This window comes from Anabrus simplex, chromosome 7 (assembly GCF_040414725.1).
Source record: "Anabrus simplex isolate iqAnaSimp1 chromosome 7, ASM4041472v1, whole genome shotgun sequence".
In the NCBI taxonomy this organism is placed as follows: domain Eukaryota; kingdom Metazoa; phylum Arthropoda; class Insecta; order Orthoptera; family Tettigoniidae; genus Anabrus; species Anabrus simplex.
The window spans coordinates 3,047,009-3,073,116 of record NC_090271.1 but is presented as its reverse complement, the minus strand read 5'-3'; the positions used below and the strand labels follow the sequence as shown (position 1 = coordinate 3,073,116).

General features: G+C 40.2%; 1 protein-coding gene across 1 annotated transcript in view; it reads left to right on the top strand.

Moving 5' to 3' along the window:
* LOC136877193 (homocysteine S-methyltransferase) overlaps positions 1–26,108 on the top strand; it is a 110,063-nt gene that overhangs the window by 50,560 nt on the left and 33,395 nt on the right. Inside the window, exon 3 of the mRNA XM_067151006.2 lies at positions 13,794–13,949. Coding sequence (XP_067007107.2) covers positions 13,794–13,949 — 156 coding nt within the window. The remainder of the gene's footprint in view (positions 1–13,793; positions 13,950–26,108) is intronic.

The window sequence follows — 26,108 nt, the reverse complement described above, 5'->3', positions numbered from 1 at the left end:
ATTCTTCTGGCATATAAATAAAAATTTAAACACATTTGAAAGAAACGATAGGAATGAGATTGACTGTGCAATTGTTCACCTGTATAATAAGGTCAATAATGCACGGAAGTATGTCATTCGTATCGCCAGAAGTCCTGCGCACTTGCCAATGGGCGACAATGGTGCTGGTCATACTGTCTTCAGTTACATTGGCAGCAGATAATAATAATAATAATAATAATAATAATAATAATAATAATAATAATGCTCTGGACCGTCGTCAAAATGTGCGACAGCCCTGAAAATGGTTGTCCGTGGTTTCCCATTTTCACACCAGGCAAATGCTGGGGCTGTACCTTAATTAAGGCCACGGCCACTTCCTTCCCACTCCTAGCCCTTTCCTGTCCCATCGTCGCCATAAGACCCATCTGTGTCGGTGCGACGTAAAGCAACTAGCAAAGAAGAAGAAAAAATGTGCGGACCGTGCTGGAAACGGGTCCTGGATGGGTAATGACTACGATTGCAGTCCAGCCGCCGGTTCGGTACTGCCAAGGCACCCAAGACGACACCACGCCGGATCTCCTCAAGGATTTGATCCACATTAAAAATGCTTATAGGAAAAGATGGCAAAGATTTAGGGACCCAACTGACCGGGTGGAATACCTGGACTTAGCCCGGGAAGTACGAAATCGATTGCTGGAAAAAATATTGAAAAATGGGAGGAACTTTGCCGTAATCTCTCAGAAAACGAGTCAGATCGCAAATATCGGCGGGTTATATATAAAAGGATAAGCATTCAATTATAAATGTCAGTATAATAGCGTAGCGAAGCCTGACAGTGTTCTTTAAACATCCATCTGTGAGGGTGATTTCAATAGTCATCATACTCTGTGGGGTTATAGAGACAGTGGTCAGTGTCAGAGCTTTTTAACATGCAGCTGATTTTCAATCCAAAAGACAAATGTACATTCAAGTCAGGAAGATGGGACTCGGAAACCAATCCTGACTTGTGCTTTGCTTCATGTGATCATCAGGGATCCAGCTTACCTGTGTTTCGTAAAGTTCTTATAAACTTTCCACATAGTCAACTTCGACCTGTACTTCAGGAAATTGGAATGCAGATTCCCACTCCCTCGTTGGAACTTTAGTAAAGCTAGCTGGGAGAGCTATTCAGCTGATCTTGACAGTACCATACGATAGATTTCACCTGAGGTTAGTATCTACTCTAGGTTTGGAAAAAAAAAAGGACCAGGTGTGTTGGCCGTGCGCTTAGGGGCGCGCAGCTGTAAGCTTGCATCCGGGAGGTAGTGGGTTCGAACCCACTGTCGGTAGCCCTGAAGATGATTTTCTGTGGTTTCCCATTTTTACACCAGGCACCAGGCTGTACCTTAATCAAGGCCACGGTTGCTTCCTTCCAACTCCTAGGCCTTTCCTATCCCATCGTCGCCAGAAGACCTATCTGTGTCGGTGCGACGTAAAGCAACTAGCAAGAAAAAAGTTAGTGAAAGCTGTTCTAGCATGTGCTAAAAGACATATTCCAGGTTGGGTGAGGCTTGTGAAGTACTTTATGAGGATTTCCAGAGGAGTGGTGAAAAAGATGTACCTGACGAGCTCCTTCATAAACTACATGAAGCTAGATGAAACAGATGGAAGGAAAAGCTTGGAGCCTTCTAAAGAAGCTAGGAAGAATACCTCACAGTCCCCAGCTGAAACCAGAGGTCTCACCTAATAATATTGTCAGTTTGTCCAAATCCAAGCCCGACGTACACAGAAGGTTTATAAAAAACGAACTGTTTCATTTGAGAAAGCAGTACACTACTTATTCCAACATTTCTGCTCCTTTTACTGAGCAAGAGCTTTTGCTTGCCCTAAATGAATTGAAAAATTGAAAATCTCCGGGTTTTGATGGTATACACCCAGAATGTTTGAAGCACACTGGAAAAAATGTAAGGAACTGGCTAGTGCAGTTTTTCTCAAACATACTCCGAACAAGTCATTTCCCTTCAGAGTTTAAATAAACTAAAATACTAGCTATCTTAAAACCTGGTAAACCTACGGATTCTGTCGAAAGCTACAGACCAATTGCCTTAATGAGTGTCTGCTTTAAGCTCTTGGAACGACTTATCTACAATAGAATAAGTACTCTAATTTTTAAAATCATTCCTATCGAACAGGCTGGTTTTAGACCTCAGCGTAATTGTGAAGATCAGGTGCTTGCTCTGACAACACATATTGAGACAGGTTTTGTGAAGCAGTGTTTATTGATCTAACAACTGCCTACAATATAGCGTGGAGAGAAGGTATTGTGTATAAGTTCTTTAAGCTGACAAAGTGTAGTCATCTGATTAACAATATGCTCTTGAATAGAATTATTCAGGTAGTCATGCATACAAATCACAGCAAAATAAAGGTAATTAACAATGGTCTACCTCAAGGATCTGTTCTTTCTTGATTACTGTTTAACCTGTATATTGCAGACATACCTGTCACGAGATCTCATCAATGTGCTTATGCCAACGATCTGGCAATAATTACTCAGCATGTGGATGCTAATGTGATAGAGAGAACTTTAAATGCAGACCTGGGTGTTCTCTGCACAAACTTCAAAACGTGATGCTCAAAACCAAGCCCTATTAAAACGGAAACCTTCTTCCATTTAAATAACCAGCAAGTGAATATCACCCTGAAAGTGTCATTTAATGGAAGTCTTATCCCTCGCAATGCCAACCCCAAATATCTTGGAGTTGCTCTCAACCGAACGCTATCATACAGGAAACATCTAATCAACCTAGCAGCCAAATTTAGGTCACGCAACAATATCATCCACAAACTTGCTGGCTCCACATGGGGAGCTTCTGCATCTACTTTGCGTACTTCAGCTATGGCGCTGGTGCTTTCCGCAGCTGAGTACTGTTCTTCAGTTTGGATCAGCAGCTCTCATGCTAAAAAGGTGGACACGGTCCTGAATGAAACAATGCGTGTCATAAGTGGCACAGTAAAATCTACTCCTCTTTTCTGGTTGCCAGTGCTCAGCCACCTAGAACCTCCTAGAATTAGAAGATCGAATAACTTGGTTAGAGAATACAACAAGATATTGACCAATCCTGATCTCACCGGGCGAGTTGGCCGTGCGCGTAGAGGCGCGCGGCTGTGAGCTTGCATCCGGGAGATAGTAGGTTCGAATCCCACTATCGGCAGCCCTGAAGATGGTTTTCCGTGGTTTCCCATTTTCACACCAGGCAAATGCTGGGGCTGTACCTTAATTAAGGCCACGGCCACTTCCTTCCAACTCCTAGGCCTTTCCTATCCCATCGTCGCCATAAGACCTACCTGTGTCGGTGCAACGTAAAGCCCCTAGCAGAAAAAAGAATTAAAAAAATAATCCTGATCTCCCCATCCATGAAGATGTTAACATCAGATTCAGCCACCTCAAATCAAGATCTCCTCCTATTCAAACAGCACTGGAACTTGTTAGGAGGGATTTTAATAAAAAAAACTGATTGGCAAAAAAAGTGGAACAGCGTAGCTCCGACTCAGTGGCAGACATTGTTCAATTATAAGAATCTTCCAGCTGGCTTTGATTTCCCCCGTAAGACATGGGTAGGTGCGGTACGAGATCATCTCCAGCCTGTGACTGTCGTGCAGTTAAGCAGATTATTGACCATATTGTCACTGAATGCATTGGAAATGCACATGTTGGATCCATCCAGGACTTCGTGGTGGCTTCTGTTGAGGCCAAACGATGGCTAGAGAATTTAGATCTAACTCTTGAAGCCTTTTGCTTGCACGATTGTTTTTGCTGTTATAATCTGTATATTTTGTAATTATGTATATAAAATTAATTGTGCTTACTGTTCATGCATATTTTTTTTTTTTTTTTTTTTTTGTACGTTACCATACGCTAATAATAAAAATAATAATAATGGTGCCTCTCTTCCTTTGAAAGGCTGTACTATTTGCAAAAGCTCAAGTTTTGTTTCCAAGGGAGAGATATGAATGCCACTGCATGACATTGTGTTTTTGTGTCGAGAACTATATACTATTATAACTATACTGCTTTCCTCCAAATAATTCAGAAATCTGTTCAGAAGTCACTCTCAAAATGAATCTAGCATCATTTCCTCATGACAATCTGCAGCCTTTTTTGATCTAAACTCAAGAATGAAACCTGTTACAATCAGTCATACATGACAATCAAAGCACTACTTCTAGGTAGAATATAAGACGAGTATCACCTGATTCCCTGACGGTGTGCATTCCTCATAAGAATTTGAACCTTGCAATTATATCACACTGTTCCATGAGAAAGCCAGCTGTTTGATTGGCTGTCTTTATCAGGTATTGCCTGTAATTGGCTCTGAGATTTGTTATTCTTCTTTTGATGTATTTAATGTCTGTGTTTAATTTTAGTTTTCATAAGTTGATCACAAAAGAGAGATTACCCTGCTACGGTAATGAGCAGATGGCGAGCATTGGGCGATCCCCTAGGGGCAGCTGTGATACCTCTAAAATGGTTTAGGGAGTGTCATAATAATAGCCTAAAATGAAAATGGCACTTTTAAATCAGCCTTGAACAAGGCTGGAAGCGACGTGGTGGGCATTCAATGTCACTGACTGAAAAATAAGAAGAAGTGATTGATTTTATGGAGGATATTGTAGCTATGATGGGAGTGGAGTGGTCTTAAATAAAGTGATAAGTGATAGAATAATAAAGAACAGAAAATGATGTATGCACCCCAGAATGGATGCAAAGATGATGTGGATAAATTCCTGGAGACACTAGAGAGATGTCGAACTTACTGTCATGGGAGACTTTAATGCAATCATGGGAATGGAAGAAGTAATTGGACCTTTTCGATATGGAAAGAGGAATGAATATGGAGAGAAGTGGGTTAAGCATGCACAATGCTTGGTTCAGAAAGAAAGATTACAAGATATGTCTGAAGAAAAAGAAGGAAAAATACAGTAATTGATAACTTCTAGGTGGAAAGTGAAAATCGTAGAGTTGTAAAAATAACCTTGGATGGAGACCATAGTCTTCTTCTTTTCCCACATCTGTGGGTTTGGCCCTGTTTTATGGTTAAATGCCTTCCTGACGCCAACCCTATGTGGAGGGATGTAATCTCTATTGCATGTTTCTGTGGTGGTTGGTAGTGTGGTGTCTTGTCTGAAAAAAAGAGGAAAGACACCCAGTCCTCAAGCCACAAGATTTAATGAGATGCGATTAAAATCTCCGACCCAGCCAGGAATCAAAGTCAAGACCCTCTGAAATGAAGTCCTCAGTGTTGACCATTCAGACAATGAATCGGACTGACGGAGACCAAAAAGTAGTGGTAGCAAAACTGAAAGCAGGAAAGGAACAATTCATTCATTCATTCATTCATTCATTATCATTATAGACTGTTCTGCCTTTCAGCGTTCAGTCTGCAAGCCTCTGTGAATTTACTAAACGTCGCCACAATCCTCGATATGCAACTAGTGTTGTGGCCTCATTTAGTTCTATACCTCTTATATTTAAATCGTTAGAAATCGAGTCTAACCATCGTCGTCTTGGTCTACCTCTACTTCTTTTACCCTCCATAACAGACTCGATTATTCTCCTAGGTAACCTATCCTCCTCCATTCGCCTCACATGACCCCACCACCGAAGCCAGTTTATGCGTACAGCTTCATCCATCAAGTTCATTCCTAAATTAGCCTTTATCTCCTCATTCAGAGTACCTTCCTGCCATTGTTCCCACCTGTTTGTCCCAGCAATCATTCTTGCTACTTTCATGTCTGTTACTTCTAACTTATGAATAAGGTATCCTGAGTCCACCCAGCTTTCGCTCCCGTAAAGCAAAGTTGGTCTGAAAACAGACTGATGTAAAGATAGTTTCGTCTGGGAGCTGACTTCCTTCTTACAGAATACTACTGATCGCAACTACGAGCTCACTGCATTAGCTTTACGACACCTTGATTCAATCTCACTTACTATATTACCATCCTGGGAAAACACACAACCTAAATACTTGAAATTATCGACCTGTTCTAGCTTTGTATCACCAATCTGACATTCAGTTCTCTTGAATTTCTTACCTACTGACATCAATTTAGTCTTCGAGAGACTAATTTTCACACCATACTCATTGCACCTATTTTCAAGTTCCAAGATATTACACTGCAGGCTTTCGGCACAGTCTGCCATTAAGACCAAGTTGTCAGCATAGACCAGACTGCTTACTACATTTCCACCTAACTGAATCCCTCCCTGCCATTTTATACCTTTCATCAGATGATCCATGTAAACTACGAACAGCAAAGGTGAAAGATTACAGCCTTGTCTAACCCCTGTAAGTACCCTGAACCAAGAACTCATTCTACCATCAATTCTCACTGAAGCCCAATTGTCAACATAAATGCCTTTTGATTGTTTTAATAATCTGCCTTTAATTCCATAGTCCCCCAGTATAGCGAACATCTTTTCCCTCAGTACCCTGTCATATGCTTTCTCTAGATCTACAAAACATAAACACAACTGCCTATTCCTCTCGTAGCATTTTTCAGTTTCCTGGCGCATACTGAAAATCTGATCCTGACAGCCTCTCTGTGGTCTGAAACCACACTGGTTTTCATCCAGCTTCCTCTCAACGACTGATCGCACCCTCCCTTCCAAGATGTCAGTGAATACTTTGCCTGGTATACTAATCAATGAGATACTTCGATAGTTGTTGCATTCCTTCCTGTTCCCTTGCTTATAGATAGGTGCAATTACTGCTTTTGCTCAATCTGAAGGTACCTTACCAACACTCCAAGTTAATTTTACTACTCTATGAAGCCATTTCATCCTTGCCTTCCCACTATACTTCACCATTTCAAGTCTAATTTCATCTATTCCTGCTGCCTTATGACAATGGAGTTTATTTACTATCCTTTCCACTTCCTCAAGCATAATTTCACCAACATCATTTTCCTCCTCCCCATGAGCTTGGCTGTTCACAACACCAGCAGGATGATTTCCTTTTACATTGAGAAGATGTTCAAAATATTCTCTCCACCTCTCCAGTGATTCCCTGGGATCTATTATGAGTTCAGCTGAATTACTCAAAACACTGTTCATTTCCTTTTTCCATCCCTTCCTAATATTCTTTAATACTGTCCAGAAAGGTTTCCCTGCTGCTTGACCTAGCCTTTCCAAGTTGTTACCAAAATCTTCCCAGGACTTCTTTTTGGATTCAACAACTATTTGTTTCGCTCTGTTTCTTTCATCTACGTACAACTCCCTGTCTGCCTCGGTCCTTGTTTGGAGCCATTTCTGATAAACCTTCTTTTTACGTTTACAAGCTGCCTTTTCCCATCTTTACACACAGTTGTTCCTAGGCATTCCCTTGCTGTTCCTACTACAGTATCCCTGTATGCTACCCATTCACTTTCTATATCCTGAACCTGCTTACTGTTCAAAACTTCTCACTAATCATATCCATGTACTTCTGTCTAATTTCCTCGTCCTGGAGATTTTCTACCCTTATTCGTTTGCAGACAGATTTCACTTTATCCTAGGCCTAGAGATACTTAGTTCACTACAGATCAAGTAGTGGTCTGTATCATCGAAAAATCCGCGGAAAACTCGTACATTCCTAACAGACTTCCTGAATTCGAAGACTGTTAAGATATAATCTATTATGGATCTGGTACCCCTAGCCTCCTACGTGTAGCGGTGAATAGCCTTATGCTTGAAGAATGTATTCGTAACAGCTAAACCCATACTAGCACAGAAGTCCAGCAAACGCTTCCCATTCCCATTAGCTTCCATATCTTCCCCACATTTACCAATCACCCTTTCGTATCCTTCAGTTCTATTCCCAACTCTCGCATTGAAATCGCCCATTAGCACTATTCTATCCTTGCTGTTGACCCTGACCACGATGTCACTGAATGCTTCATAAAACTTGTCAACTTCATCCTCATCTGCACCCTCACATGGTGAATACACGGACACAATTCTAGTCCTAATTCCTCCAAAGGAAGAAGAGAGAAATAAATAGAAGTGTAGAAATTATAAGATATGGAATTTGTAGTGGCTGGTTTTAAATCAAAAACATAAAATCATGGGAATGAGATGGTAAACCCAACTGCGGACAGGATGTGGAAGTGGCAGGTCGTTCTCACCCTCCAGTAGTATATTAATAATTAACAAAATCAAATAAGATAAAACAAACAAATGACAATTAAGCACTTTTAAAACAAAGGGTATTTAAATAAATTTATAAAACACTAACGTAATCTTCCGACGATGTGGATTAAACTTTAACATAAGAAAAGGAAGTTAAATTTAAACCCAAAATTGGTGAATGTAGAAATCTAGAGGAAAACTGCTTTACGTGAAAGAAATTTACATCGTCACAGAAAGTTGCATTAAATGAGGCTGAAACACAAATAGGAATTTAAATTAACTCGCACATAAGATAATAGCCCTTGCCGTGAGAGGCCAGCAACCCCAGAAGGCTGGAGTCCCGAGACGGGACGGACGTAGAGCACGTCCGGCTGCTAAGGTGATCAGTATTCAAAGACGCAGACAGTTACTCACTCTCACGAGGAGCCCTAAACCGGAAATCGATCATAAGGGAACCAATGAAAACACGGAATTTCCCCTGATCTCCATATTCACCAATAGGAAAGGTTGTTATACCAACCAATAAAAATACACTTCGATTACCATCCCGTAAATTCTAGAAGATTGCTGATGTAATTAGAATTGCATCACGTATTACCTCCACGTGTCAGTACATACTACCACAAAAGTTTGGTACTGCACATGGTTTCACCATATTACAAAATACACAATTTGTTCAATATCAAACATAAGTCCAAATAAAATTTTACACAGTAACCAAATTGATTTAGTAGAATAATTAAATAACCCTAAATATCTATACACATCAATCAAGCAATAGGTTATATGAACTCTGACTTAAATAATATCTGTGCATACGCTCATGAAAACTGTATTTTAATTAATCCATCAAAATCTAAAGCTATTCTTGTTGGGCAGACGAAACAAATCAGTGCGGCAAAAAACAAAAACATTCCTCCACTAACTTTATCTGGTAAAATTATTCCGTACGAAAACTCGGTAAGAAATCTTGGTGTAATTATAAACGAGAATCTTAACTGGGGAGAGCACATTACAAATATCTGTAGAAAAGTGTACGTGTCCCTTCACCCACTAAAATATCATCAAAATATGCTGCCACTAAACATGAGAATTAGGCTTATAAATACTCTTATCCTCTCTATATTTTCCTACTGTGACGTAGTACTAATTGATGCCACGAGAGAACAACTAAACCGATTACAACGTGCTATGAATTCGTGTATTAGATTTATCTTTTCCTTACGCTATGATGTTCATGTTACCCCTTATTATCGACAACTTTCCCTTCTAAAATTTGAACAATATAGAAACCTCCACGTGGCAGTATTAATCTTTCGAGTATTAAAAGAGAATATCCCATACTACTTATCTTCACAACTCAATCTCCTATCCTCTTTCCACCAGCATAACACACGCTCTGGCAGTACACTTGCTATCCCTCTCAGCAGGTCAGCAGCATTCAGCCGTTCCTTTGTTGCAAATGGAGCTAGAATATGGAATTCTCTCCCCCACAACATTAGAGCCATACAATCCTTAAATTCCTTCAAGTTGTCTTGCCGTGAGCATCTCCTCGATATGTGCCGCCAGGCTGAATGAATCTGGCAGAGTGAATGTGTGTATGAATGTACGTTTACTGTGCTTAGGGTATTTAGTGTCAATCAACTTTTAACTTGTAACGATAGTTTAAGACATGACTAAGAATATTTATAGAGTTTGTTATTTTGTTTCATATTTTGATTCTAGTTTGTAATGGTAGTTTCAAGATAAGATTATGAATATTGCTCTCAGATGTACTATGTTAATGAAGTGTGGTTAAGTGTAAGAGAGGACCATGAGTCCTAACTTCGCCACTACAAATAAAGGCAAATATAATAATATAATAATATAATAATTTCAGGTTACTTTACAGAGTTCACATTCCCAAATCAAAAGACAGAAACTAAAATGATAATTGTATATAGTATGACAAATTTCCAAAACTACTTCTTCTTTGTCCGCATTCAATATGACAATTTCAAATATCACACTCAATTTTTTAAGTCAAAACAGATTTTACAATATCAAAATAAAGACGATGACTTTTCTCCTTCTAAGGCTTTTCTTGAGGCTTTCCGAAATTGCATAAAATGGTACACAACAGTTTTCAAAATGCAGCTTTCTTGTCACCATGACAGAAGTAAAATAAACTGAAACAGCGCATACTCTGAACTGAGGTGGAGAGAGTGGAAGTGGAATGGGACATGTTCAAGAAGGTGAATGAGAGCCGGAAAACATAAGGAGAAAGTACAGCAAGTATGGAATAGGGATAAAACGGAAGAAAGTAGATAAAATATCAGGAAATGAAAAGAAGGTGCAAAAAGGTAAGTGAAGAAAAGAGAAAAGCTGGGAAGGATTTACACAAGAGTTGGAAGAAGACATGTATAGTGGATAAAGAATGATATATGTACTTGCAAGAAAGAAGGGAGGGAGGATTACTTTGATGAGCTCGTGAATGTGAAAAGGGTTGAAAGAAGATATGATGACAGAGGGAGAATGTGAGGAGACGCATTCCAAGAGTGAAATCACAATGGAAAAGATGGAAACTGCTGTCAAACGAATGAAAGTGAGAAAAGTAACAGGATATTTACAGGTATTTGGAAAGAAAAGTCAGTACCATATGACTGGAGTAAAGGAGATAGTGCCAAGGGATTTTGTAAACCAATGATAGATGATACGGAATTTCCATGGCTTACAGAGGTGAAGGAAGGTGTGGGCATAAATGGGTCAAGATAGGACAATCAGAAAATTTATTTAAAACTTTAAATTTATGGTTATATTGCTATCTCTTTTTTTTTCTTTCTGAAAGAAAGCTTTGCAATATTCAGATTCCAAATTATACTTACAAGTTAATTGAACAACTTTTAGAAAATTGAATAACAAAGCTTAGAGCTTGAAGCCCCCTAATAATTCATGAGCACTGCGGCTCAAAGAGACAGAGTATTCAAAGTACACAATGTTACTTAGGAGAACACTTTCCAAACATTACAATGTTACGGCCTTCCAAAGGCATCATTCAATATTTACATTACTATATGAATAGAAAGAGCCTATATGCTCCCTATCAAATTCCAAGAGTAGGCGCTCAACAGTCTACCTTTCTACATTAAAATGGCACAGGTGTATAGAGGCCTTACTGGAGGCCAACACTTGCACTCCTACACGTTTACAAACCCTGTTTGGCTCGTGGGCCAAAGTTACAGAGGCTAAGCCTATACTACTGAGGTGACTAGATGGAGAAAATTTAAGATGCAGACAGAAAACGGTTACAAAGTCATAGTCGCCTCAAAGTCAAGTTGAGAGGGTGTCACACTCTCTATTCCCAAATTTTGGCTGAGTTCATTTGACTAGTGTGAAAGTTGCATTTACTTTAGTAAAGTGTGCAAACCTTCCCCTCAGGCTAGCTAGGACTGCCATTACCTTCAGCTGCTGGACTGCTTCATCATGGATGAGGTCACCGCCTCCTTGATAACCACACACACACTAAACTGGAGCAATAGATAAGACAACCAGGTCGAAAAATGTGCCAGCTTTTATACCCAAAGGGAAAGATCCAAAGAACTCTGGGCTAAGGCCCGACACACCCCCAATTTCCATTGCTGAAGGTGAGATGGATAGATTGAATCACAAATGAAGATACTGAATCGAATTGGCGAGAGGAGATCGATTTGGCTAAATTTGACGAGAAGAAGAGATAGAATGATAGGACACGTCTTAAGACACCCAGGACTTGTTCAGTTGGTTTTTGAAGGAAGTGTAGGTGGTAAGAACGGTAGGGGTAGACCAAGGTATGAATATGACAAGCAGATTAGAGCAGATGTAGGATGCAGTAGTTATGTAGAAATGAAAAGGTTAGCACAGGATAGGGTGGCATGGAAGCTGCATCAAACCACCAGTCTATGGACTGATGACTGAAATAACAATAAAATAGAAACAAGATGAATATTGGTGGAAAAATACATATACAAAATTTCCTGTTGGTCAATATTTGAAGTTGGTGGAAAGAGGTAGAAGTGTCGTAAACTTTAACATAACAAAAATAAGGAATAATCAACTCAGTGTAGTAAACCTTATAATAAAAAATTACTTTAGGATTGTAATAGTTCCTCTGTGCACTAAAGGGCATAACATAAGTTTTTTTTTGTAGAGACATCTGTGGAGAAAAGTCCAAACTTCTTGCACTAGTTGTGACCTTCATATATCAAGTGGCATTCTTCAAGGCACTTCATTTGAATGAACAGGGTGGGTGTACCTTGCGGTTCAATAGATATGGGAGGACAGAGTGGTTTTGGTCTGCTGTCACAACTGGTTTGTTTTGTTTTTTTTGCTTTACGTTGCACTGACACAGATAGGTCTTATGGCGACGATGGGATAGGAATGGCCTAGGAAGCGGACGTGGCCTTAATTAAGGTACAGTCCCGGCATTTGCCTGGTGTGAAAATGGGAAACCACGGAAAACTATCTTCAGGGCTGCCGACAGTGGGGCTCGAACCCACTAACTCCCGATTACTGGATACTGGCCGCACTTAAGCGACTGCAGCTATGGAGCTCGGCCACACAACTGTTATTGGTCATGTTTATGGGGACAGGGGAGCTGAATGTTGTGATGGGGGCAGCAAGTACAACATGTTGAGTGAGATGATTTTAAATTATGTAATGAAAATCAGCATGGAAAAGAGTAGAGGAGAAAGGGAAATATAACTTCAACAGACAAAACCTCAAAATTGTAGTAAGCTTCAAGTACTGAGCAGTTCAGACGAAGGAAGTGTAATGACAAAGAAACAGGTCAGTGGAATGACAAACGAGAGGATGGAGACCCAGACTAGTTAAATAGAGGAAACCTGGATTGGAACACGCTTAAGGAGGATAGACGATCCCAAGCTGGCGGGAGCTCGATAATAATGGAAGTTTCATCTTGTTGTGTAGTCAAACAAACCACAAACTTCATATTATCCGTATTGTGAGTTCAATTTAATACATTTTATATAAGAGTTGTGATATTTAGTTTCATTTTCACCCTTGTGATCCATATTTCATTCTCTTAGCGACACTTGTGATAGTTATGATAGTTGTTGTATAAATCCTGTCACGCTTTCTGATGCTGAAGTTTCGATCATAGGGACTATAAGAATGTCCGATACCTTCTCTTCTTTCAGATGAAGATCCAATTGATTCAACATTGTCAGACGATACCATTTCCATACTTTTTAAATCAGCAGAACAAATCTGAACTGAAATGTTTACAACCAACATTTCCCTACTGAATGTCAGAAAGTACCAAAGTCCCTGACTTGACACTCAATGGAGGAACAAGGCAGTCATAACCCTAAGTTATGATGCTTGCACTCGACCCACAGAGACAATGAAAATGCACTTAGCTCAGCTTAGTCACTTGAGTGACTTAACAATCGCCCGTTCAGTTAGTGGTGCTGTGGTGCTTCATCTCACTAACATATATACTACAGATACTTCAATTAATATATCCAATTTAGGCTAGGATAATAAAGGAAGCCTCAACTTGTGGTGCTTTAAAGACTAGCTTGTGTTGACATCAAATAATACTTAAAAGTCGATTTAAAGAAACAGCCCTTAAAACAGGGCATGCTGATTGATTATAAACTTTTCTTGCTGTTGTATGTTCCAGCTGGATCGGAGGCAATCTGTACCAACACATACCAAGCCTATGTTGGAGGCTTTATGAAATATTTGGGGCTAAGTGAACAACAGAGCATTGACTTGATCCGCAGTGCTGTTGATCTCGCTCGACAGGCGTGTAATCAGTTCATGACGGAAAATCCAGGTAAGATTAAGAATAACATCTTCTGCAAGATCGTCAGGTATCTGTTCCTGCTTACTCCACCAGCAACTGGAGAGCTTCTGCAAACTACTAGTACAATCTCTTTCCATGTTGGACTGGGTTGATTATCATGCTGTCAGGATCAATTTTAACATTATTTATTGTCCCACCAGCCAGTCTCTTATTGCAGCAAACAACCTGGGTGGTTGACACATGATCGTGAGCCGTCTGGACCTTGTTGTCTTAGACGGCTACTCAACACAAAATGAGAAGTGGCTGACACTTGATTGTCAACTGTCTGGACCTTGTTGTTATAGACTGCCACTCACCACAAGGTGAGAAGTGGCTGACACTTGATTGTCAGGTGTCTAGATCTTGTCGTAGACTGCCACTCAATACAAGGTGAGAAGTGGCTGACACTTGATTGTCAGCTGTCTGGACCTTGTTGTTGTAGACTACCACTCAGCACATGGCGAGAAGTGGCTGACACTTGATCGTCAGGTGTCTGGAACTTGTCGTAGACTGCTACTCAATACAGGGTTGAAATGGCTGACACTTGATGTCAGCTGTCTGAACCTTGTTGTCGTAGACTGCTACTCAACACAAGGTGAGCGTTGGCTGACACTTGATCATCAGCTGTCTGAACCTTGTTGTTGTAGACTGCTACTCAGTACAAGGTGAGAAATGGCTGAGACTTGATTGTCAGGTGTCCTGACCTTGTTGTCGTAGACTGCTACTCAACACAAGGTGAGAAGCGGCTGATACTTGATCGTCAGCTGTCTGAACCTTGTTGTTGTAGACTGCTACTCAGTACAAGGTGAGAAATGGCTGAGACTTGATCGTCAGCTGTCTGGACTTTGTTGTCGTAGACTGCTACTCAATACAAGGTGAGCATTGGCTGACACTTGATCATCAGCTGTCTGAACCTTGTTGTTGTAGTCTGCTACTCAGTACAAGGTGAGAAGTGGCTGACACTTGATTGTTAGGTGTCCTGACCTTGTTGTCGTAGACTGCCACTCGACACAAGGTGAGAAGTGGCTGACACTTGATTGTTAGGTGTCCTGACCTTGTTGTCGTAGACTGCCACTCAACACAAGGTGAGAAGCGGCTGATACTTGATTGTCAGGTGTCCTGACCTTGTTGTAGACTGCTACTCAACACAAGGTGAGGAAGTGGCTGACACTTGATTGTTAGGTGTCCTGACCTTGTTGTCGTAGACTGCCATTCAACACAAGGTGAGAAGTGGCTGACACTAGATTGTCACGTGTCTGGACCTTGTTGTAGACTGCCACTCAACACAAGGTGAGAAGCGGCTGATACTTGATTGTCAGGTGTCCTGACCTTGTTGTAGACTGCTACTCAATACAAGGTGAGAAGCGGCTGACACTTGATCGTAAGCTGTCTGGACCTTGTTGTCGTAGACTGCCACTCAACACAATGTGAGAAGTGGCTGACACTTGATCGTAAGCTGTCTGGACCTTGTTGTTTTAGACTGCCACTCAACACAATGTGAGAAGTGGCTGACACTTGATCGTAAGCTGTCTGGACCTTGTTGCCATAGACTGCCACTCAACACAATGTGAGAAGTGGCTGACACTTGATCGTAAGCTGTCTGGACCTTGTTGTTTTAGACTGCCACTCAACACAAGGTGAGAAGTGGCTGACACTTGATCGTAAGCTGTCTGGACCTTGTTGTTTTAGACTGCCACTCAACACAATGTGAGAAGTGGCTGACACTTGATCGTAAGCTGTCTGGACCTTGTTGCCGTAGAGTGCCACTAACACAATGTGAGAAGTGGCTGACACTTGATCGTAAGCTGTCTGGACCTTGTTGCCGTAGACTGCCACTCAACACAATGTGAGAAGTGGCTGACACTTGATCGTAAGCTGTCTGGACCTTGTTGTTTTAGATTGCCACTCAACACAATGTGAGAAGTGGCTGACACTTGATCGTAAGCTGTCTGGACCTTGTTGCCGTAGACTGCCACTCAACACAATGTGAGAAGTGGCTGACACTTGATCGTAAGCTGTCTGGACCTTGTTGCCGTAGAGTGCCACTCAACACAATGTGAGAAGTGGCTGACACTTGATCGTCAGCTGTCTGGACCTTGTTGTTTTAGACTGCCACTCAACACAATGTGAGAAGTGGCTGACACTTGATCGTAAGCTGTCTGGACCTTGTTGCCGTAGAGTGCCACTCAACACAATGTGAGAAGTGGCTGACACTTGATCGTAAGCTGTCTGGACCTTGTTGTTTTAGACTGCCACTCAACACAAGGTGAGAAGTGGCTGACACTTGATCGTCAGGTGTCTGGACCTTGTTGTTTTAGACTGCCACTCACGATCTTGTTGTCGTAGACTACTACTCAACACAAGGTGAGAAGTGGCCCCAGTGTGCTAAGTTGGGCTCATCAGTTAGTAAGTAGCACATCTACCAAGACGCATGGCCAGTGCATACCGTGGAGGCCACTGCGTAGTCTACTTGGGACCACTAGCAGTGCCAATGCACCATGAGAGACTTTGTCTCATTTTCAAAAATTGATGCTGCCTGCCTGACCATCAGATGATACAGATGTTGATTCCATGGTTCTCTCTGGGAATCAACATCTTGATCATATAAATTTCAGACGGTACCACCACAAAATGTTCCAGTCAAATTTATAAATGGTGCTGATATTATGGTTAGGGGAGCATTAAAGAAAATTTTTCAACTTCCCATGGATGTCCCGAATGATATGATATACGCTGAAATGAAATTTAAATGTGTGGGTTTATTTTGTGCATCATGGGAATTATATCTCCAACATATTATGCATGCAAATTTTTTAAATCTTCCAATGACATTTTTTTTACATTCAACGAGAAACTTATGTCAAGATATCAGCACGAGCATTGCAGCATTATCAGAATCTATTCGAGACAAAAGGCATGGTTTTGTAGATGCAAGGAAAGTTCTACAGGAATTAAGAAGAGGAGCTTTGGACAACTGGAGCAAGAAAGAGCATAAAGGCAAAGGATTAGTCCTGTTTAAACAGTATACTCCAGCGAATACATGGATTCCTGATCATAAAGGATTGTCTTGCAGTGAATGGCTTGATGCAATAAAAATGAATGACAATGCCTCTGCTGTGCATAGATTCCTGGCAGATCCCGGGGCAACAGCCTCCATCAGAGAGTTTGAAACTCTTTCGCATGTCCTGGGAGTCTGTCCACTACGCATCTCTTGTTATGTGGCCAGATCAATGATAGCTAATAAGGTTATAATGTTTATGAAGAATGTTTTTTTGGTTTTTGTTTGTTAAGAATGAAGCCATGTTTTTCAGTGTTGACTTAGTTAAATGTAACAAAGATTTTTCAGTCTGTCAAACACACAGCAAATATAATGTAAATTATAACACTACAAACATACCTGTAAAAAACACACTAACATACAAAGAATGACATGTTTCGTTCTACAAGAACATCTTCAGATTCTATCAAATCACTTATAAAACAATCTTATATATGTACAGTATTGTTTGGGTAGCGTAAACTTGTCAGTGATGGAGAGTTTAGTGATAACATGAAACAGTAATGACAAAAATAAAATATATACAAGTATTAATATAATGAAAACTTACATACTTATCTAGACTGCCGATGTTAAGTCCGTTGTCACCAAACACTATTTCAAGACTGTGGTCATGGAAAGTTTTTGGGAGGCACGCTGCGCGTGGAGAGGGGAGGGCAAGAATGGGAGGGACCTTGTAGAGCGATGAGGATCTCTCCTATTGGATGATTTCAATCGAGTATACTGTACAGAGGAGAGGGGAGGGAGAAGTGGGGCGGAGTGGCTGGAGCGCTGTGGAACCTTCCATCAGCATTGGAGAGGTTATTGACCTACTCCATGTTAAATCTACTCTTATGTAACATGGAAGAATGCAAAATTAATAATTTAGGTGAATAAAGTAAGGAACGGGGGAATTATTTAAATGTGTATGCTCATTCAGGTTATTTATATTGTGCCATTTTCAAGGCAACAACTGCGGTGATCTCTTCTTTCTTCTGTGCGCCGGCTGCTCCTGTAATAAATGACATGTAAAATCATACTCACCACTGCATGTAGACTCTTCTTTCTCAGTCGTGCCCGTCCGTTATCCCCGGAGAGGCCACCCGCTGATAAAGGAGTGAGGGAATGAAAAGAAGGGGTAAACTAACTAAAATGACGGTACCCAAGACTGAATTAAAAATTAAATAAAAGACTGATTTATTAAATAAAAGCAAAGTGCGAAAATTGAACGTAAATTGAACTAGTGAAAAAAAAATGTAAACAAATGAAATAACAGTGACTAATAAAATATTAAAGAGTAAGGATCTGCCTTGCAAACAATCATGAACTGCCTAAGTAAACTGACTGAAGGTCAAAACACCTTAATTAAAATATACCAGACTCTGTTGACACTGTCTTCAAGTTAAATAAAATGACTCAGTTTAAAACTCTGGTCAGAAAGACCACCTTCTTGAAATGCAGAATTACATTACGGAGAAAGATATCTCCCAAATAAATTTAAAATAGTTGACTCACAATAAAGTAAAATTAAATTCTGTTATGCCATCAAACCACTGACTTATAGGAGTTATAAAATGTTTAACACCTGTTGCTCATTTGGTAAAATACCCAAATTTAAATAATCATGGACTGCACTAAGCAAGTGTATTACTTAAGGAATAAATTCGAAGAAAACAGCACAACCATGAACATCACACTTCCTTTCCGACATAACCATTGTCTTATACAAAACTTCATGATTAAACCAAATTAATTATCGAAACATCACTCTGAGTGTATCCAACCACTCATCTAAATTTTAAACTTCATTTGCATGTCTGTGATAGACTGGACTTCTTAAAATAAACAGAAATTTAGGCCAAATGCCTGATGTTAACATTATCAAATGATAGCGATCCTTGTACATTAAAATTTCTATAGAATTTTGCCGCTGACTGCGTTTCATTATTAATTCATAATCGTGGTATCACCACTAGATGGAGGCAGATGCCATCTTATTTACCATTTATTGCGGCAGTTTTATACAATTGGTTTATTTAAAGATCGCTTCATTCCAAAATAAAAATGTAGTGGATTTTAAAAGAAAGTTTGGTAATTACTTAGATGCCTGGTATGAGCATACCACTACCATTTCGACTGTGACATAATCGATGATCCAATAAACCTAACATCTGAAGGATGATTCCGCAACATAAAACAAGGTGAAATGCGCAAAAATAGCAAGATAAACATTGAAATCATCGCGACGGCGTCCCCAAGAACAAAACTCCAACAAAATCGACTCAAAACCAACGATCTAAAATCATGATAAAAAAAATAATAAACTGACATTACACTCGTAGATCCAATATCAAAGCTGCCTAACTGTCAAAGTGACATACTACAAAATCAACCAGAAATACACGCAAACAAACATCTACTTAAACAAAGTGCACACAATAAGCCTATCTGAAAGTGCAACATAAACATTATTATTATTATCATTATTATTACTATTATTATTATTATTATTAGCAGTATTATAAAACTTTGAATTATTTACAACCCTACCTAGTACTCTAAACTACATTGATCATCGATTTTGCCACGGTCCTACATATTTATTTACATTATAATGATGCTCATACCTGTGATGGTGGAGGCAGGTCGGTTCACCCACCGGCCCCGGTCATGGTGGAAATTAGAATTCCATCTTCAAGCTGATGTGGTATTCCAGATTATTACACACGCAAATTTGACACATTCTTGCCATGCCGTGACACACGTTTATATTAGCATAAAACACTCGTATTTCTCTCACTCCAGTGAAAGTTAGAAATGCCACTGCAGACTCCTGCCTGTTGTGTAGAAGGATGATCGCCTCGCTATCTACCTGCAAAACACCTGCTGGCCTGCTCGCCGATCCCTCAGCTCTGTTTACACTACAGCTTACAGTACATTCACCCTACTGGACATAACTGTCTCCTCAAGGTTGACTATTGCGGTCTCCATTGAAGAAAGTCAATCACCTTCCTGCCTGTCTTTACTGGTTTCTCCCCGTAAACATCTCGCTTGCCAAACAGTTTGTAGAATGGTAGAAACAAGCTAAAATACAGTTTATGTTGTGGAGAAAATTTTATACTGATCTCACATGTAACACTCCCTGCTGGTTAGAAATGTTTTTATGTAAATATGCTGAAAAACATGGACTTGTTTCCCTCGACTAGTAATGTGAGTTCATTTGAATTGAAAGTATAATTCTTGCCTACTCTCCCTGAATTTACAGTAAAAGTCTGTGAAAATGTTCATTTTCTGAAATGCTATTCTCCCAAGTAAATAATACAAGGCTTTCTAAAAAATGCCTACAAGTGTCTACTCGCTTTCTTACCAGCCAAAATAAAGCTGACTAAATGCATTTGCTGATACACTCTGTCACTCTGTCAAACGTAAATTCACTGAGAATACTGAAATAACACTAAAAGTACTCAAGACAATAACTGAGAACTGAGAACTCTGAAGACACTGAGAATGACTAAAAACACTGAGAATACAGAACGACTGAGAATTCAGAACGACTGAGAATTGACTCAAACACTGAGAATTGATTTAAACACTGAGAATTCGACCCTGTGGTCGCTGGGTTTTTGTAGAAATTTCTCCCACCACCTGGAAAATAGTTCCGTGGAAGGGATGTGGCGTAATAATCTAGTCCTCGGGAGCGCTTTCTCGTACATCCGTAGGTTATGGTTTTCAAAATTTATATGCAAAACTTCCTAAATTTTGTCCGACTCACATGTGATATTGCGCCGCGGGAAATGATCATAGGATAATCCACACGACTGCGCGCGTCACTGGTGTTATTTTCTTCCGGTGGATGGCCTCATCCTGCCATGACAGCTCCTTCCTCTAGATCCTATTACTCCTCCGTGTGAAGTTGAATTTTAATAATTAGGCACTAATTGACCACAGATTGGTACTGATAATTCACCAAATATTATAAAGAAGTCAGGACACTGTTTTTCACTACCACATCGGGCTTCAGATCGCGAGATACTGACTGTAGATTTCCCGGTATGACAGCTCATTCAAATTTAGAATTTTCTGATTGGCTGAGACTTTCGCGCCCTTCCAAACGTGGGTGCATCCGCTTCCTCCCAAGAATTGGCGGTTATGGTCGTTGGCCCCCTATTGTCCTGGCCAAGTAGGTCAGGCTTCAACGCGTGCTTTTCTCGTGAGAACGACCAGCAAGTCGCCGCTCCCAGGCGGTGTCATAAAATTTATTGGAAGGATGGTTTACAATTTGGTCGTGCCTAGAGAAGAGTTTCATGGATTCTCTCGCCGTCTGACTGGCGCAAGAAAGTTCCTTTGTGACTGCTAGTTTCACAGCCTCACTGTGATATCTCATATGTGAAATATTCAATTTAATTGTGAATTAAATTAGGCCACATTCGCTTATGGGTGCAATATATATAAACTTTAGTGCGCACAAGTTGTGCAGTATTAGGATAATTAATCAATACAGAGGTCTATGATTGATTTCACACGATTTTTACACGACAGTACGTGATATCGGTCACAATGTTTACCAAAGAGTTCACATATGCACATCGAGTCCGGGTCGTGGTATGTCTTCGACCTACAGATTTTGTCATGGTAGCCATGCACTGCCATGGAATTTACAAAATGTCACAGCTCCTGGTTTGTGCCGGTCCATGCTCTGTTCATTATGGCCTCTGAAGAGTAGAACTCTGGCCATATCTCCTTCTTTTTTCTTCTCCCTCTCTAACCGCAGTTTCTTCCACTTCTCTGTACAGGGCAGATTGAATTTCCATCTCAAGTCCTCTATTAGAAATGTTTCTCTCGCGAGTTCGTACGCTAGTCTTGACTTGGTGTACTTTGAAATTCCGAGGGCTGCTTTCAAGAATCTGGCTTTCACTTTTTCCATTCGTATTCGGTCTTTATAGCTTAACTTTTCCCATGTTATCTCTATTCCATATGTTAGAATAGGAACGATTTTGGCTTCAAAGAGGGCTATAGCTGTATCCAGGGAAGTTTGCTTAATGACATGATGTCGTAGATGGCTTTGGTTGCGGCAGCTGCTCGTTGTGTTGTGTGAATTCTGAATGAGTGTGCTGTTGTCTGGACCGTTACGCCCAGATATTTGAAGCTGTTCGTAGTTTGTAGAGGTTCATGTTTGAGGTAAATTTTGTCTCTTGCGGATAGGCGTCCTCCTTTCCTGAAGACCATGTGTACTGTCTTTTATGCGTTTATTTGCAGTCCATTGTATTCAGCCCATGTTCCTAGAGCATTTATTCCTTTCTGGAGTTCGTTAGTATCGTGAGAACCCATCACCATGTCGTCTGCGTATATATAAATCTTGAGGGACGGAGCGGAAGTTCTTATTGCTTGGACCACGTCATGTGTGGCTGCGTTGAACAGAAGGGGACTAAGGGGGTCTCCTTGTAACACTCCGTTTGTCTGTATAATTTCTTGCGAGGTTGTTACGTTGTCTGAAATTATGATGGTGTTTTTACTCAGGATGTTGTGTATCAAGACGCTTAGTTCCTTGTTTTGTTCCACCATCTGTTCTAGTTTGGCGCATGTTAAGGTCCTGTTGAGATTGTCGAACGCTTTTGTAAAATCGACGAATACTGCGTGGAATTTTCCTTTTGGGAATCTTATCTCCTCCTCGATGTCGTCTATGAGGTTTTTGACTGCATGTAGGGTGCTTCGGCTTTTCCTGAATCCAAATTGTTCCTCTGGGATCTTGTTGTCGATTTCCTCTGTTAGTCTTATCTTCACAAGATTCGTCGGAATTTTGAGAAAGTTGTTCTCTAGCGCGATTCCCCGGTACGAGTTTGGGTCAAGTGGCTCTCCTTTTCCCTTGTATATCATTCTAATTTTCGAGGTTTTCCAGCTCACCGGGATTTGTCCTTTATACAGACATAAGTTCATCATGTTCGTGATTGCTGGGATTAAAACTTCCGAGGCTGCTTTGATGTGCTCGTTAAATATCCCATCCGGGCCTGCTGCCTTCTTATTTTTCAATATTGATATAGTATTTCTAATTTCCTCTGTTGTAAATCTTCTGATGTCATCGTATTGTCTTGTTATTTCATGAGCTTCATTGACGTTTTGTTGGTTTAGGATGTTCGTGAAGTGAGCCTCCCAGATTGGCATCTCTATTTTCCCCATTGTCTGTGACTGTCGTGGTTTTAAAGCAATGTAGGGGTTTTCTTGTGCTTCTTCCACCATTCTTCTAGCCTTGAGTTCTGTGAAATTGTCTCGTTTCTTCTTTAGGAGGTTTTTATATTCTTTTCTGAGTCTGCTGTATGTGATCAGGTCGTCCTGATTTTGAGTGCGTTTGGCCACGTGAAGGGCTGATATGACTCTCTTTCTCTCTGTATAGCATTGTTGATCAAACCATTTCTTTGCCTTTCTCTCGTTTATTGTGGAGGTTGCGGCTTTGATAATGTCTTCTAGCGCTGTTGCAGCAGCATCTAGGTCCTTTTCCTAAATCTTGTTTCCAAAGATGGTAAGCTTGTCTCCATTTTCGCGTATTTTATTCACGTCTATCTTTCTGGAGGTTCTTTTCATATGGTTTGTTTCCTGTCGTGTGCCTGTAGACTCTTTCAATTTGAAAGTAGTTGTCACTGGACAGTGTTTCTTTATTGGCGCTAGGTCGGGACTGTAGGGTGGATTTTGCCAGACCTCCCACTCGAAACGCTGCAGCAGTTCTCTCATTTGGCGGGCCTTGTGAGGTGTTGTATTATCATGCAACAAAATCACACCGGCGCTCAATTTTCCCCGGCGCTTCTCTTTAATCGCTTTACGCAACCGGTGCAACGCATGACAATACGATGACGCGTTGATTGTCGTTACATTCGACATGAATTCCACGTGCAGCAAACCCTCCATGTCGAAGAACACTCTCTCCATAACCTTACCGGCTGAAGGTTGACCCTTGGCCTCCTTTCGTTGTGGTGATGAGGGGTGCACCCATTCCATTGATGTTCACTTCGTTTCAGGGGTGAAGTGGTGGACCCACGTTTCGTCACCTGTGACGATTAGACGCAGAAACCCGTTGCCGTCTGTGGCATAGCGTTGCAAAAGTGCCAGGGAGAATTGGAAACGTCCCTTGTGCTCATCAGTGAGAAGACGTGGGACCCATCTTTGACACAGCTTACGATATCCAAAGTCCTTGTGAACAGTGGCGAACACACTGCCATACGACATGTTCAGGTGCATGTAGGATGTTAAAAGGTTTGTTTTTTTCACCTATTCAATACATATAAGTTTTATAAATTAGGAATTTATTGTAGATTCCACTTGAGACATGTTTCGCCCTTCATTGAGGGCATCATCAGTCAAAATATCACCTCAAGGTAAAAAATCAGGTAACTGGTTAGTAGTAGACATGTACAAATTATTACATATTATTAACAACATATAAAAATTAAGTATGGGAAAAAAATTTTTTGCACAAAAGTGATGGTTGAACATGTAGGTTTAGATGAAAAGTCAGCACCAATGCCTAAAAATAACAAAGTAGAGTTCTGCAGTGGTGCTCTGGAGAAACAGTTGACGCAATCATATGAAAATAAAAAGTTTGAAAAATATTTACAATAAAACAATTAAGGGAGAAAAGGTGGAGTGTTTGGCATCAATGTTAGTAACCAAAAATTGATGTCAAAGGTTGGTAACTATACAGTATTTACATAGTTCAATTGAACAGTTGAGATAAAGTTTTTTAAAAAATATTTACATTTATCATTCAGCGTAAATGTTTGTAATAAAAACTAATGTTAATGATTGGTATCTATATAGTAATTACATTATCTAATTGAAAGTTGAGAATTTACAATTATATACATATTAACACAAGAGCAGCTGGTGCGCAAGGATAAAAAATTTTTTTTGTACCAAGTGCCTCCTTCTTAGTCCACCATTACTCATCAACAATCACCTCTCAGCGACACATCAGGTACGTAACATAACATTCACTCTTCATTACTTACCATAAACCTTTCTTACACACCAACTAATACTATTAATGTCTCAATTACAGATAACTTCCACTTCTTAAAATACAACTTTCAACAACTCGCCGGAACCCAGTGCACATCGGCACAAATATGGCGGGCCACTACGGCTCCTCTTCGCAGTCAGAATAACAAGATGCCTCACCTCAGCTTTAACGCTCTGACTCTGCAGTTGCCGTATACTTTCTAATCTCTCCACAGCAGTCCACAACACAAGCAACTCTATTCTATCTCACCAGACCAGTAAAGACCAACAACTTCATCCCGTAGTCCGCCTTATTTTATTCCACGGAACAATATCATTTTGTCTCACCGGCATTTCACACCGATGTCTCTACATCACAATCGATGCTACAGAAGTCAACTAAAAGAATAAGCAGATGTTTCAACCCACAACATTTTTCCTAATTAGCAATTACCCACTTTAACTGTCACCATTGTTGTCGTTCAAACGCACGGATTACCCATGAATCTCCAGCCACACTGACCAGTCTCCGTCCCGATCTCGGCGCTTCAACTGGAAAACTTTCAGCTTGATGCCTATAAAACCTCATTTGGCTATAAAAATTTCCCCTACCCCCGGTGATTTTTAACTAAAATAATCTGCTCTACATATTTCTGAAATGTCAATGCTAATTCTTTCTTCCAACCTCTAAAACATCAGGACGCACTTGGTACTAAAAAATTTTTTATCCTTGCGCACCAGCTGCTCTTGTGTTAATATGTATATAATTGTAAATTCTCAACTTTCAATTAGATAATGTAATTACTATATAGATACCAATCATTAACATTAGTTTTTATTACAAACATTTACGCTGAATGATAAATGTAAATATTTTTTAAAAAACTTTATCTCAACTGTTCAATTGAACTATGTAAATACTGTATAGTTACCAACCTTTGACATCAATTTTTGGTTACTAACATTGATGCCAAACACTCCACCTTTTCTCCCTTAATTGTTTTATTGTAAATATTTTTCAAACTTTTTATTTTCATATGATTGCGTCAACTGTTTCTCCAGAGCACCACTGCAGAACTCTACTTTGTTATTTTTAGGCATTGGTGCTGACTTTTCATCTAAACCTA